Below are 16,291 nucleotides of genomic sequence, written 5' to 3'. Positions count from 1 at the left end.
TGCTCAAGCTGGTCTAAATGATGGAGTAATTTTACCTAAGAGCAGAACCTTCTTTTAAAAAGCCATTGTCGTTTATAACAAGCAATTCATTCAAGTTATTCATAAAATATATCAGTATATCTGGTGGAGAGGCAGAACTGAGATTTCACCAAACAATTAAGAGTGCAAAATAACTGAGAACTAAAAAATGTCAAATTAGCATCCAGGCACTTGGAAGTAGGTTGACATTTTGTACAACTTGTGTTTCTGTGTATTTCTCTTGTTTTTCCAAACTTTTGAATTGTGGTGTTACAGTCATACATTTTGAAAGCCTTCTCTGACTTCCTTTTACAAGCAAAACAATTTATTTTAATTTATTTAATTTCAGTCTAGTTTATCCATTAGAGCATGATGCTACTATGATGCTGTAGTTAATTAGAAGTGAAAACCAGGATCAAAGGTAACTAATGGTAATCATATTGCAAACAAACAAAGAATACATACAAAACCGATTGCCTAATATTTATCTGTGTGCTGTTTACTTGAATTTTGTTTTTAAATTAATCTGCATGATTTATAGATTTTTTGTGGCCATTTACAATATTTACATTTTTACCGATGTGCTTTACATCAGTCATTACGAAGTAGCGGCATTTATGACTGGTGTAGTGCCAGTTCTTGTTTTTTTAAATAAAATCTTCTTATCATTAATTTATGCCCTTTATATGTTATACAGATATGCTGGTTGATTGAAAAATATACTCAGTTATCTGGAAAGGGAGGCAAAGGGAGGTAACTGAATACAATTGCAATTTTCCAACTCATGCAGCAGAATGGCAGCCAGTGTGAATAAGGCAAATGTTCAAGAGCACGAGAACGGCACAAAAGAGGTGTCATAGCACTTAAGATGCTGTTGGGGAGTAACCATGCGTGGAACCACATAAGGGTTACATTATGTCACTCCTAGGGAAAGTAAGATAAGCTAAACCAGATAAAGGTTATTTTCTTTAGCAACATCCTGTATTTCCTCCCTTAGTTATGCAGAAACATTTAAATGGCTTGATTTGGTCATTCTTTAGAATGCTTAATGGAAAATCCTAGAGGTCCAATACAGGGTTCAGTCACAAATCCATCACCCCCTCCCACCACCCCTTAAAAAATTCGTTATTGTGTTTGTGAAATAGCTACAGTCAATTGACTTGCGTAGAATTAAGGAGCATTGTGTAAAGTGATGAGGTGGAGATACGTTATTCAGGGTCATGAAGAGGAAATACTTGTGTTCATAGAAAAAAAATATTCTCTGCCGCTTCATTGTCATATAAAGCTTGAGAATCACTTTCTCTGCTTGATGACATTTGAAGGCAAACTTGAGGAGATATATCAGATAAGATAAAAAACCACATCTCCAGTCCAGAAAAGGTCAGCCTCTTGACAATGCCGGCAAAACGTATCCATTTGCTAGTGTTATGTATTTATTTGACTAATTGAGTTCATCAGCCAAGCTGAAATTTTTATCTCTGCCAAGCCCCAATCCTTATACCAGACACTCAAAAATATTATCATTTATATTTAACACATTACCAAATAGAATTACCATTGGACTGAAACATTTGAACTGCCAGGAAAAATCTGGATTTAAAATCAAGGCCATTTTCTTACAAACCTCTCCACAGCCAGAATTACAGGCACAGAAAGAAATGCTGGTTTTAAAACAAAATAACGTCACTTTACCACAAGAACATCTGTTGCTGAAATACAAGAACTTTTTCATCAACTTAATGATGTCTTGTCCAAAGACAAGGACCATTCCTTGATGACTCAAAACTGTAATTTCTATCTCTTAGTCAACAAATACTTGCATGTTAGTTTTATCTTGGTGACATACACTGTATTACATTAAAGCTGACCTACATTGTAACATTGTAACTTTTTGTTGATGCTGGAACATAGAACTCAATGAAATTAGGGCTATAATTCACTATTTTTGTTTTAAAAAAGAGAATGTTTTAAAGTTTATGTTTAATCAACATTACTACCACTTGAGCTATCCAGGCAAATCACAGATATTTTTTTTTTACGATGGGAATACTGTGGCGTTGACTATCTTCCCGAGTCTATAATTAAAGTGATACTATTTAGATGCGATGATGTTGCAAAAGAAAACATTTGTAGAAGAGCTTCACATGAACAAGAAATTAGGGCCATATGATATATTTCCAGAATCATAGAGGTGATTGACTAGAGATATTACTGGAGCCGATAGTGATGTGTCCACGTGTGTGTGATGAAAACCAGAGCGTAGACACCATTGACATCTGTGTTAAGTTCCTCTCCTCCCAGTATCCTAGTACAAGAACAAATAGCGTTCCACAATTAGCCACTGTGTAACGATACTGTTTAATACTTGCACTGCTTAGAGATTATGAGATGCGTCGTTGGTCCATTGAAAATCATTATTCTCTTTGGACACATTTGGACCTCAGCTCACCATGAATGATGTGGTGTAGAACTTGGTGTTAACATTCCTATAGCAAACTGGTGAGGTAAGTGGAAAATCTCGACCATGTCCTGCGTTGGCCTGTGGCACACGGAGGAAATATGTGTTTTGAGAAACTATGTGGTCCAGTGATTTTGTCTGAGTGGGCTTGTCCTTCTTCTGCCGACTGCCAAATTCTTCATGATAAGTAGTATGCTTAATAGGGTAATCTATACAACACAAAAGACATTCTAGGAAAGGAACATAGGCAGTGCAGTAATGTTATTGGCAGCAACACTGGTTGATTTAGTTTCCGTTAAAATGACAAAAATAGAAAATAGATGTTTTCTTTTATTTTTGACAATTCCCTCAATATTCCATTCATGTCTAAATAAAAGTTGTTGCGTAATAGGTGACAGAGTGGTTCAGTGGTCGTTTCACACCTCCAAAGCCATAGGCTTGATTTCCACCCCTTTTTGGTGCGTGTAGACTTTGCACGTTCTCCTTGTATTTGTGTGAGTTCGCTCCTGGTACTCCTGCTTGGAGCCACGGTCCAAAAACACGCGTGTACGTGGTGTCTTCAGAAGCTCATAGTTTGTGAGCGTGTCAGCCGGCGTGTAGCACATATTTATACCATCCTGTGTATGGATGCCGGTGTAGCGCTCTCCCAGCGTCACTGTCACCGGCTGTGCTGGAAGGTCTTTTGAAAAATCTACCTTTCATGTCTTTTTCTCCCATCCGCAGTCGCCCAAAGTGCACAGCTACCCTGGTATGGAAGCGGTGCCCCTCCTTCTGAGCAAAGTCAAAGCCGAGCCGCCGGAGGACTTCCTCTCCTCTGATCCGTTCCAGACGCAGACCGAGCCCGTGGACTTGTCCATAAACAAAGCCAGGACCTCTCCCCACTCGGGCCCGTTGTCGGCCCAGTCGTCGCCCGTGACGTCCGCTCTCTCGCCGTGCCGCTCGTCGTCGTCCGCGTCCTCGTCCCCCACGGTCATCACCTCCGTGTCCTCGGCCTCCTCGACGGGTGTGCCCACCATGCTGGGGCAGGGGCCCCTGGCGGCCCCCCCTCCCTCCGGAGTCAGGGGCCAGCCGTTTTTGCACATCATCCACCCAGTCCCGCCTTCCAGTCCCATTAACCTTCAGTCCAACAAGCTGCCCAGCCACGTGCACCGGATCCCCGTGGTGGTGCAGTCACTGCCCCTGATGTACACCGCCGTGCGTTCGCCGGGGAACCTGAACTCCACCATCATGCTACCTCTGCTGGACGAGGCAAGGAATCAGGGCAAAGGTAAGAATCACTCTCCATTCCCATATAATTCGCTCTTCTCAGAGTTATGCAATGTTCTTTTATTTTTTTTCACTTCACTAGTGGAAAAATCTATTTTTTCCAGAATGTGAATTACTAGCTATGAATTGTTACCCAAACGCACGAGTCATTTCCATTGTGAATGACGGAATTTCCACGCGGCACCTGAGCGTGCATCCTCCCGCAATGCCCGGGCTCGCGATCCACTGGCTGGCATGTTGGAGGCACAAAGGAGAAACTTGGTAGCTGGTCGCAATTACAGTGGCTGACTAAGAGCAGCGTGTCCCGGGGGCTGCTGAGGGGAGAGGGATGATGTCACAGAATCCAACAGTACAGCTGCTATTCCCAGGCTTTTAAAGGTACCACTCCAAGACGTTAGTTTAATACAAACCCCCCCCCCCCTTCTATTACAAGAAGGTTTTGGTCTTTTCGCTGTGTGTTCATGCCGCGTCTTTTGTCTCCTCACTTCTTCTTGAGGTAAAGCAAGAATAGAGAAAAGACAAAAAAATATATATATATATATGTTTTTGTGTACACTGTAGAGATAATAGAGAGAACATCCAAAGGCATAAGTGCCGTACTGGTTCAAAGAGAAGATACTTAAAAGATAAAGGGACCTTGTGAAGTAAAGCTTTTCTCTTCTTTTGCCCCAAAATCCAGGTAATGCAGGCCAGTTGGGCTGTTCTATTACTTTAATCAGAACCACACATCTTGTGTTACTCCTGACTCACTGCTAAGGCTTGAGGCTTCAGACCTAGCTTGCTCCTCTCGTGATGTGTTCTTCTGGAGCTGCTTTCCTGGAGGTGCGGCTTCTGCAGCCGTTTCTCGAAAGCTCCGTAGAAACCATGGGTGTTTCTCTCAAATCTTGCTGAGGCTGAAGCAGAACACAAGGGAGCTGTCTGTTGTGTAATTGTTGTTTATCTGGGATTTCCGTCCCCTCCCCACTCTGGTAGGCCAGAATCCTTTGAGAGAGGCTTTTAAACGCTGTTCATCCACCACAGAATAAGGCAGAACTGAGATTCAGCTTATGTAATAGGGTGGAGATGATATTAAATATGGGTGGTGCCCTAAGTACTTAGGTACACAGAAACAACCATCCCACCCTGACTTTGTAACAACATCGTGGAAAAAGGGTGTTTTGGTCTGGCCAGAAGTTGATATTGGAACAGAATATTTTATGTATACCGCACGTTTACCGCAGAGAATTTTCTCTCAGAAATCGCCCCCTAGTAAAATTCTTAATTCACTACGTTTTGTTGCTTTGTTTATGCTTGTTAGTTTTTAAAGATTACATTTTCCCATAAAATTAATGGTATTGTACTTGCAGTCAAATAGTGTATTTGGAAGCATATTTGTGCAAAAACAGAATATATTTTGCTTATGTGTACTGCTGACCAAAATTTTGAAGTACGCTGATGCATGGTGTAAGGCTTACATTACATGTTTTTTGTTTGAAGAAAGAATTTTTGTGGATCTGATGCATATAGACAAATCCTTGGATATGTATTTGAAAAGTTGCTGTGTATTTTAAGGGCTGAATTTCATAGAATAATTGTTATTATGAAGCAAGAGTTCTTAATTGTGGGGATAGCCATATTTCAGTCCCCCCCGGGGGTGTCCCAGGGCCTCCTCTGCACTCTGTCTGTGCTCCAAAGGTACAGACTGGCCATCTTCCTCCAGAAGCCTTGCACCCCTCTCATCAGCTCAATGTCTGGATGGTTACCATGGAAACAAACCTAGATTTGAAACAACAGGAACAAGATACAATGAGACTCACATATCCCTTTTAATTTTTAAGCATGCCTTTTATCCCTTCTCTAAACATTAACTTGTATGCAAAAAAAATGCAACTATATAAATTTTGACTGCATCATACAAAGAGCATTTTGGCATTAATGACCTATTGGCATTCCTGGTTCGATGCTATTCAGTGTTCCGGTTCCATAGTTCACTATGCCTTTAGTTAACAAGACAGTTTTCACATGATATCACCAGTTTATTTGACATAAAAGTGTTATCAACCATGTCTGCAAGAGGACTCCAGTGGCACAATATTACAGAAATACTCTAGTCAAATAATGAGTCTATCAGGTCTTCTTACTACAGCTGATGTATATAATCTGATGTTAGAAATTTGAATAGTGACTTTTGTGACCTAATAACTTGCAACTCAGCCGGTCTATCAATTTTCTGTATCATTTATCTAGTAGAGAATAAATTGCTTATTTGATCATCAAAATTGTACTTTAGGCAAATTATTTAACAAACCTTGACCTAAGCATAATAGTGTTAAAATTTGATGCATTGATTATTTATGCAAATTATTTTTGTTCTGTAGTAATACTGTTACTCAAAATGTTTTTTTATATATACTGCAGTAACAGAGTGAACAACAGTCGTTAGCATGTAGATAGCAAGGAAATTGCATGCGAGTTTAGCGTAAAAATGCCATGGAAAATGAAGTGAATAGTGAGGATTTTTAGCTGAGTGACTCGGGAAGCTGAAACATGGTGCTGCCAAATGCAGACAGTGCCCACATTCTGCACCCTATGTGTTATGACAAGTACCAACGGACATCAAGGTTCGGAGATTGAATCCACTTCCTCCACAGATTCCGGGAAGTTTTCCATACGGTATCTTCTACTCCAAAGTATCTGTGACCCTTTATATGCCTATCAATGCAGGTGCAGCTCTGGAGATAAAAAAAAATAAATTGTAATATGAAAAACTATTTCATTTAAGAATTATACCTACAACAAAAATAGCGTAATCTAATTGTGATTTTTATATCGCATACTGAATATTTGAAGGTTTTCATCTTTCTATACGTTTTTCCAAAATCCTTATGGCTGGATGTTATTGTACCTGATTAATAACTTGCTGTAGAAAAAAATGTATATAGGTAATTTATAATGGATCTGTCCGTCCAATAGGTCATTGTCTGGACACTGGTCAATTTGTCGCATTAATTTCTAGGTCAATACAATGCATTACTACTTAGTATTGGGCTGTTGACTTAATCCAGCCTGGATTTAAATAGACCTATTCTCAGTATTTTTCAACAGTCTATCCCATATTTTTCTTATTTGTGGCTTATTTGTTAAGGAATATTATTAGGTACAATATCACTGCCCGATGGAATAGCGATTTCTGTACGTGGTTTCTGTTCTGACGCCAGTCACGACACACAAGTTGGTGGGATCCTTGGGGTTCTCTGGGAATCGTAGGACTTAATTTTCGAGGTTCATTCGTTATGTAACAGTCAAATAGAACATCCCATTCATTGTGTAGTGTGAATATTACGACTGCGGAGCAGACTGGGAATACTGGGGTTTTTGGTGATGTTTTTATGTTTCTGAAACGTTGTAACAAACATCAGAAAGTCAATTACATGTAGTATGATAAGGAAATATGGGAAAACACCTTTGAGAATGAGGCACCTAAGTCTACTGGCCATCCTTTTCACAGCCTTAATATTTTTACAGCACGCGAACCAAAATTTTTCAGCTGCCATGGTTCCTAGCCCAGGGATACGGCCGTGCATGGTGTGTGGCTCGCGTGCTGTTTTTTTAGGTAGTGGGTGGGGACAGTTCTCGATGGTGCCGAAGTCCCTCACGGCAGGAAATGGTTCTCTATCATGGCAGACTGGCGGGCCTGTCTGCCCCAAAGCTGATAATGGGATGGGGGGGGGGGGTGACGAGTCCTGACAGAAGGAGGGCCTGGGGGGTGCGACGTGAAATACTGCCCGCCAGAAGTCCAATCTGGGAGCGCGCAAGCTTACACTGACCTCAGGAGAAACATTAGGTAGCAATCTGTGGAAGGCTTGCATTTGTGCTACATGTGTAATCTACGGCAACAGAGCCTGTCGGTTGGTTAAGTGATGACAGCTTTGTTTTATTGCTGTTCAAAAAACCATTTTGAATGTTTATATGACTTACAGTACTGTGTTTGCCGTTTAAATTTTTTTTCCTGTTTTAATAGTACTAATGTATCAGAATTAAACTCAAGTCCCTCCTGTTTTTCTCGATTAGACAAAACTACCTCTCAGTGTTTTAATGTCTTCCTCCCATTTTGCCTGTAAATGAAAGGACCTTGATGTTTGGAGAAACTTTCCTCACTAAGAAGTATTTCAAGTGTGAAAAGCCTTATCAGCTTTTTTGCAAGTTAAGCGTTACAATTAACTGACTGACTTCCCTTTTCGTTGTTTTTTGTTTTTCAGGAGTGCAAACCGACACGAACAGCTTGTCGCCGAGGCAAATAAAAAGCGACAGCGATGATGACCTGCCAAATGTGACCTTAGACAGTGTTAATGAAACGGGATCTACAGCCCTTTCTATAGCGAGAGCTGTACAGGAGTGAGTAGCAATGTTTACTTTTCTCCTCCAATCCTTGTAGTATGTGAGATGCAGAGTTGGGTAATTTCAGTCCAGAGAGTAAAAATCCAGACCGGGATTTTGTTTCAACCAACCAGTTGAGTGCTCTTTGACTGTGACTCTCTATGCTCAACTGGTTGCTTGAATCAAAATCTTGGTCTGGACTTGTACTCTCTGGACCTGAATTATCCAACTCTGATGAGATGTTTAGAAAAGACTGCAGCTAACATTTTGAACTTGAGACTTATTATCAGTTTTATCTGATGGCAAGATCTGTGTTTGTACTTTGGTGTTTTTGTCCTCTGTGCTTGGGGCCAGTAGAGGCATGGATACCCCAGCAGATTCAGGGGCCCCAGCACTTTACAGGGGCCCTTCAATAGCATCAATCCATCTTCTGTATCTGCTTATCCTATTCAGGGTCCTGAGCCATTCCTGGAAGCTATAGGTGCAAGGCACCAATAACCTAGGATGGGGTTACTTTGGTTGCTTATGGTAAAGGTTAGGGCTGGGTGGGGGTTAAGGTTGTCATTGCTGGGATTAGGGTTTTGCCCAGAGAAATGAATGGAGAGTCCCCACAAATTTACAATTACAAATCTCTCTCTCCCTCTGTGTGTGTGTGCATGTGTGTGTGTGTGTGTGCATGTGTGTGTGTGTGAAATTCCACCTCTGATCGCTGTGTTAGTGCGGAGTTCATGGGTGAAAGATGAGGCATGCAGATGGCGTGGAATCCGAATCCTGTCCAGTGTTCTGAAAGGGACTGGGGGGGGGGGTGGATCTCTGAGAGACCCATTTGGTCTGGAGCCACCTGGGTAGAAAACTGCCCCTCAGCACACGTCAGTCAGTGCATGAAGGCGAACACGGGAGGCGGAAGGGCTGGGGAATCCTCACCTTTTCCGGACTTGTTTACATCCGTGAAAGATACACTAATTGGATTGAGGAAGTATGACAGTGTGGGCTGAATTAAACGGCTCCCTCATTAATAAGCTGCTTATAGGCAATGGCATGATGTAATTAGCAACATATTACTTTTGCTTATCAGTTTTGATCACTACATTTTCACTAAAACTGGCCTGTATTGCTGGTGAGATGAGGCAAAATGTATAATTTGAATGGAGCCTTGTTATGTTTGCTGATCACATTAGGTTATGCTTTTGGCACTTAAAGGAAAAGCATTTTTGTGTGACAGATATTGAATTAATTTTACACAGTTATTTTGTGGATAAACAATTTAATTTTTATAACATTCTGATTAGGTAGTTGCTTAACCCATTGACAATGAATTATTTCAAATTTAAAGGTAAACATGCTAACTGGTAATTGTAAGTAAAAAAAAACAGAGAAAGGACTCTTTTATTCAGTAAATGCAATGATGCATTTCTTGTTTTAAATAAATTATTTGAGCTATTACTTGAGCTATTTCTGTTTTAAGGAATTTTTGGCAAATTAAACACTTTTTTTCCTGAGGATGTTTAACAACATTTGTTGGGATAATCTGTCATCATGTTTCCATCGCACTGTACGCACTGTAAAGCAGTGCTAAGCCAGAATGAGCCGCTCGGCAAAGTTGTGCATCACAGAGTGCCTCAGTCACGCTGGGGCTCAGAGAAGCCAGTGTCCATGTTGCTGTCCAAGGTAAGCACATTAATAAGTAAAGGGCTTCTTCTGGGTATGTGTGTGACACCAGCTCCTGTCCTGCCACTCTCCATATTCATGAAGCCCTGGAGACAGGTCAGCCTATTGTTAGGGAGGTGCAGGCTGTGCCTGGGCGGGCGCCCTGGGGCCCGGGGCTACTAACCGGAACAGGCGGGGTTCTGTTCCCGTATTCCTGCAGTATGGCTTTAAGTTTTCAAGGTAGCTAGTGCTGTCAGTCACTTTACCTCTGTAAGTTCATCCATTTATTTATAACCACACTGCAGCCTTCGTGTGCTAGATTGCCGCAGTCTGTTCCTCCGGTCATAGGTGTGGTTTGTACTTGTGCATTGGTGCACGTGTATATTTCGTGTCTTTGTCTGTTTGCTTGTGTGTTCCTCTGAGGACAATCCTATATTGGAGGTCTCTATTTTTTTTTCCTATATGGAAAATAAAAAACTCAAAATCTTTTTCTTGTCACACACTCTGAAATTGCAATATCGTCCCCCGAGTGTTAAATGACAAAAGACTTTGTCAGAATTGTGGATTGAGGTACAGGGGAACGCTTCTGAAGGCTCACTGTGATGTAACATACTCACTGTATGAAACTAACACAACTCCCTTGGTAGGTGAAGCTATGGGAAAAGAACAAACAAGGAACAATAAAGAAACAAAAAAGAATCCTTTTAGAATCCAGCTTAGACTGTACTTCCTCTTTCCTCATATTTGATAGCAACAAACAAGGAAATTCACCTAGCCTAAATGGCAGGGTTATTCAAGGTTCACAGCAGCTATTTGATTACGCTAAAACGTAGGTTCATTAAACGACAGGCACTGGTTATTATTGCAAGTATTGTTATTATTAATAACAATTAATAAAAAATGATATACAAGGAGTGACTTTAACATGATGGTTATTTTAATGGCATTCAGTAGAATACCTTTGCTTGTCACAGTTATAAACCCGTGGTTGCCCTTTCTAAGAAGGGCAACCACAACCGTCACTCACATTATAGTGATCCTTAGAAATGAAGCTCTCAATTTATTTACATTAAACTTACTTTATGATTAAGTTTCTCACTGTAATATTATTAATTATTGTGATTAAGTTGTTGTGATTAGTTCAACAACTGCTCAAATGGCTTTGGGATATAATCTTGCACTGTATGTTATTATTATTGGCTTTTAAATAATCAAAAGAAATGCGACGGTTCCGCAAATGGAAATCTCCCGGTCCGAGTGACAGAAACATGGAGGTTGCACTGGGTCCCAGTAGAGACGGCCTGTCTCCAGATGTCTGTGCAGGGCCGAGGCGTCCCTCTCTGGGCTGTTTTTCGCCTCGACTTTGTTCCAGCGTTTCCTCTGCGCTGTGGGAGAGGGGAGCGAGAGTTCAGGCTCATTTCTGACAGATTTGGTCATTTCCGCTGGGCCCCAGCATGGCCGCTCGCCAAGAGCAACAGGTGATCCCTGTGCCGGGCTAGATGGGGGGTGGATACAGGAAGCGGGCTGTGTGTGCTGGAGACTGTTGACCAGAGGGGCTGTCTGGCCACCCAACCCCCTGCAAGCCCCACCCCAGTTACTGCTCAGAAGACTCCCCCCCCCCCAGTCCTGCATCCACTCCACCCCCCACACTCTCTCTTGCCTGCTGCTCTTCTTACAACATGCCAGTCTGGGGGGGGGGGGGGGGGGCTTCTCCTGGAGTGGAAAAATTGGGGCTTGGTCTGTCAGACGTGTGGGAGTGATATGAACACCAGGGGGGGGGTCCGGTGAGGGGAGGGGGTCAAGCTGGCACACTGCACTTGTGGTTGTTGATCCTTCGGCTTCACGTACTTGGATGCTGACAGCGTGATCCCAAGAGGGGGTATGAGCTGACGTGGTCACCCCCCCCCCCCCCAGTTGCCATGTGATCCCTGTCAGCCAGTGTGCTTTGAGATTCGGTTTACCAAACTGCCCTTGTCTCTGCTCAGAGCCCGGACGCCTGCCACTGGCGTTGAGACACAGCGCACACTGCCGTTAATATTGCCCTGACACTTAAACGTTTCATGACTAAGGCTCTCACTATTTTTACTGAGACTTGTTGACTTGAATATTGAATGGATTAATAGACAGCCTCGCTAATTTATGGAAGATTATTTATAAAAATGCATGCATTATAACAGACGTTATGTTTAAGAAAGATATTTTCATGGGTCTTACGTGTTGGCATACAAAAAGGTAAAGACAATTGTGCATTCTAAAAAATGTTGAGTCTTTTTATAAGGTAGTTTGCTGCCATCTAGTGGTCGTTACTAAGAATACCAATAGCACTGTACTGGCTCTGAACCTTCCTAATAATTAAAAACGTAAGATCCTCTTCTTCGCTCAGTTTTGTATTGAAGCCAGGTAGAGTTCATTATAGAGCTATTGTGTAATGTAGGAACAGGCACGCACACTTGTACAATTTGTTCCTTTAGGAGATGATGGTATTTAAATTAGAGAACATATCTGTGAACATTAATCATTTGGGGAATAATCCACTATAAGCGATCTGTCATTGACCTCAGCAGAAATTTATGCTTAATGAATATTCCTGTCAGATTAGCAGGCCACAAAAGCATAAAAAAATAACAACTGGTAAAAATAAGTGGGCAACCACGGTGTCCGTGCATAAAGAAGAGGATTGCACTTATGAGTCATTATTTTGCATGGTTTTGTCTTCATTTCATTCAAAATACAGATGTTTTGACATTCGAATATTCTCATTTACTGTTTTAGTCGAAGTGCTGATGTCTTTCATTTCATAAGCTTTGCTGGAAAGCGCTGTAGACTGCATACCTAACCATATACGAGCCCAAATCACGGTATAATAAACACGGTAAGTTTTGGATGTGCATTATAGCCTTCAAGTAATAGTTACAATGTCTGTCATCTGCTTCTACCATGGGGCTGGCTGTGGGCAAAGCCCATAAAACCAGTAAGAGAAATTCAGTTGTATCCAAATCTGTGAATGCAATCAAAAAACTAAAATAGCCAAAAGTCTTTTATTTTGTTAACTCGTGGTTAAGATTAGGGCTGTGTAGAGGTTAGGGTTGTCAGTCTTGGGATTAAAATGAATGGACGGTTTGGTGTGTGTGTGTGTGTCTGTGTGTGTGATGTTACTTTCCTGATGTCACTGTTACACTGTGGTCACATGATTACTTAATATAGTTCATGTTATGTTCTGGACATCGTATGTGGGAAGTTATTACAAACCACACAGATGGCGTCAGCAGAGGTGGTGGTGTGACACTGGAGCATGCACTTTCTGTTACTCTCCTGTAGATGGCGATGAAACTGCCTCTAATTTAGTGCCAGTCAAGGACAGGGAAATAGCAGCAGTACTTATAAGGGTACATTAAATGGCATATAGTTCAAGAATAAGCATCGCAAAGACATAGGATAGATTATTGGAGAGTTAAATGCGAAATTGGTGACTGAAAAACCCGGCTGGCTTAATTCAAATCCCCATGTGGGCTCATTAGTCAGTCATAACCAAAAAGGGCCTATAGTGATCCTGATTTATTGGGCCCATCCACTCCATATTGATATAGTTGAATTTTTTTGCTGTGTACAGGGGCGGGGCCCTAGGGGCACTGGCCATAGCTGGAAGCTGATTGGCTCCCACCATGTCCCCACCCCTATCACTCACCGATTCCGAACATACTATTGGATAAAGATAAGGCTGACCCATCTGTATGAATTATGACCTCTCTTATGTGCCCCAAGCTAAAAAAATCACCCCAGTTTATATAGTTCTGGCAGACTTTTCTGATGAATGGTGCTTTTTTCTCAGTTCCATGTCGCCGTTCAGTATTGAGGCCGTGAGACGCACGCGGAGGTCCGAATCGCCTGACTCCAAGAAGAGGCGCATCCACAGATGTGATTTCGAGGGCTGCAATAAGGTGTACACCAAGAGCTCGCACCTCAAAGCCCACCGGAGGACGCACACGGGTGAGCTTACCTACGTCACCGCCAGCGTTGCATTTCCTCATAGACAACTTCCGATTATTTATCGTTATACTGAAGTTGTGAGGCAGTATGTACAAGACATCCTAGAACGATATGAGAACCAAATAAGAATCGTAAGTTGGATGACGTTGATTTTAGTAATGCTGTTTTATGAACAAAATAATGCAAAGAAAAAGGCAAAAATATTACAGAACAAAACAAAAAAAATGACTATATGTACAGCTGAGAATAAGAGGAGAGCAGTCATGACTGCTTGTCAGCCATTCAGTCCTGTCATGTTGAGCACGGCTTATCTCTGGTTTTCCTAAATGAATCTGTCTCAGTTCCTGAATGATTTCATGCAGCCTCATGTACCTGTAAAGCACTCAATTTACGATTTCTCCCTCTGGTCCTGTCACAAATCTGAATGTGAAGCGTGTTTTTTAAAACTTCTCATTCCTGAATCTTTTTTGACTCTTGTCGTTTTCTGTCTAGCCTGGTTAACTTGTGACTTACTAACTCTGAACTGTCCCCGTTACTCAATTTCCTTGAGATTCCCTGCTATTTAAAAATGTACTTCAGAAGTGAACTGTACAGTCACACCACGATCTCACCAATCCATGCTAAATAGCTCCTTAGATTATAATATATAAATTTAATTGGCAGAAGCGTCCGTAGGTGAGGTCCAGTGGTTGGTTGCCATGGGAACATAAAGGCTCTATGACGAGCCCCTTGTCATTGCTGGGCCTGCTACCAGCTGACAAAATATATATTCCTCTGACAAAATATTGGCAGCACAGCACCTCAGCAGGGAGCGTTGTCAGCACACACCCCCAGCGCTGTGAGTTTGGGGCTCTCCCTGTGTACATGTCAGTTTCCTGCTGTATTCGAACACAGCATCGCGACGCCCTCCCTGAGCCACTGGAGGTCACTGGCAGCCTGAATGAATCAGTGGCAGCCGAAGAAGAAAATTCAAGTCAAGCCAAACTTTATTGTCATTTCAAATTATGCAAGCGTGCAATTAAACATTTGTCTGAGTCTTTAAAACGGCTTTACAATGGAAAAAATAAATATGCGATACTAATAGTGTAACTTTCGTGCTCCTCTTGATGTTTGTGAATATGAATGAATGGATGAAAGTCACGTTTATTTAACGCTTTTCAAGACGCCCAAAATGCTGTACAGAACCAATCGGGAGCCACTTCAACCACCAGCACCGTGTAGCTCCCACCTGGATGATGTAATGACAGCCATTCTGCACCAGTACGCTCACCACACAGTAGCTAAGGTGGTGAAGGGGCAGGAGAGAATTCAGCAGTTTAGATGTAGGAGATGATTAGCAGGTCAGTTTTAGCCAGGACGTTAGGGTACCACCCAGGGATCTTTTATCACCGCAGGGAGTCAATAGTTGACTCCATCGCTTTGGATCTTAAGTCGTAGCAGCTTGCAGTTTCACCTCGTCACGGCTGCCTCAGCTCCAGTGCCACTGTCTCATTGCGTCTTTTGTCCTGCATGCTCCGCAGGTGAGAAGCCATACAAATGCACCTGGGATGGATGCACGTGGAAGTTCGCCAGGTCGGACGAGCTGACGAGGCACTATCGCAAGCACACGGGGGTGAAGCCCTTCAAGTGTGCCGACTGTGATCGCAGCTTCTCACGATCAGACCACCTGGCGCTGCATCGCAGAAGACACATGCTGGTGTGAGGTGCTGCAGGGGGGCGGGGGGGGGGCTGCATGGAGGGGCAGGACCCCATCCACTGCACGTGTTCAGCTGGCCTGAACGCACCCCCCTTCCCCCTCCACCCAGGTTGGGGGGGTCTGAAGATAAGGTCCTTTCCGTTTTGGAATCGTGTCACGGAGCACTGTATTACCTATTTCTTCGAACATTGAAAGTATTTCATCGGGACAAGAAAACGATGTGGAGTGACAGATAAAAACGTTCCTGTGTCACGCCCCTAAAGCAACAAAGTATTCAGTTTTTAAACGGAATTTTTATTTCGGCTGGTTGTTGGTCAGATGGCTGCTTTTCTGCATCTATAATGTGAAAGAACACTGCAAACACAGCAATTGTGTCTGTGCGGGGGTCCCGCAGGGGGGCCCCGAGGGCGGAGCAGAGTGAAACACAAGCAGCTTCCTCTTTTGGAGAGGATCGTTGCACAAGATCTTGCAGCCCCCCCCCCCCCCAAACACCAAACACCCCCCCCCCTCCCCCCAGCTCCACACGCCCTCCGGCCTCCACCTCGCAGGAAATCGTCCTCTTTCTGGATGGTTCCATCGGGACCCATCTTTGAGAGACAGTACTCCGAGAAAATGAAGAATCGCAGGGCCCAGGAGGTTTAGAGCAGATCGACACAGATCTTCACCCACTCAAAACAAATCCGGTGAATGAGATTATACTCCCAAATGGCAAGGTATCAAGGAGCATATTTTCACACCCATCCGCACATATTACGAATATGTTTTATTCAGTGTTGGTTTCCATACAGTGGATTTTTTGAACACAAGCACATGATCTTACGAAATGTACATCCTTTACTTCTGTATGTTTATGGCTTTTCATG

The 16,291-nt window shown here is 42.6% G+C and overlaps 1 protein-coding gene across 2 annotated transcripts in view; it reads left to right on the top strand.

Moving 5' to 3' along the window:
- The window catches only part of klf12b (Kruppel like factor 12b), a 49,811-nt gene extending 33,901 nt beyond the window's left edge, over positions 1 to 15,910 (top strand). For both annotated transcript variants that reach the window (XM_023845097.2, XM_023845014.2), the window contains exons 3-6: positions 3,200 to 3,743; positions 7,981 to 8,116; positions 13,575 to 13,732; positions 15,253 to 15,910. In XM_023845097.2, the coding sequence (XP_023700865.1) occupies positions 3,200 to 3,743; positions 7,981 to 8,116; positions 13,575 to 13,732; positions 15,253 to 15,434 (1,020 nt within the window). In that variant the 3' untranslated portion in view covers positions 15,435 to 15,910. The remainder of the gene's footprint in view (positions 1 to 3,199; positions 3,744 to 7,980; positions 8,117 to 13,574; positions 13,733 to 15,252) is intronic.
- The last annotated feature ends 381 nt before the right edge of the window (positions 15,911 to 16,291 follow it).

Source organism: Paramormyrops kingsleyae, chromosome 1, assembly GCF_048594095.1.
Source record: "Paramormyrops kingsleyae isolate MSU_618 chromosome 1, PKINGS_0.4, whole genome shotgun sequence".
Lineage (NCBI taxonomy): Eukaryota > Metazoa > Chordata > Actinopteri > Osteoglossiformes > Mormyridae > Paramormyrops > Paramormyrops kingsleyae.
The sequence above is the reverse complement of the archived record's forward strand: the minus strand, read 5'-3'. Positions and strand labels throughout refer to the sequence as shown.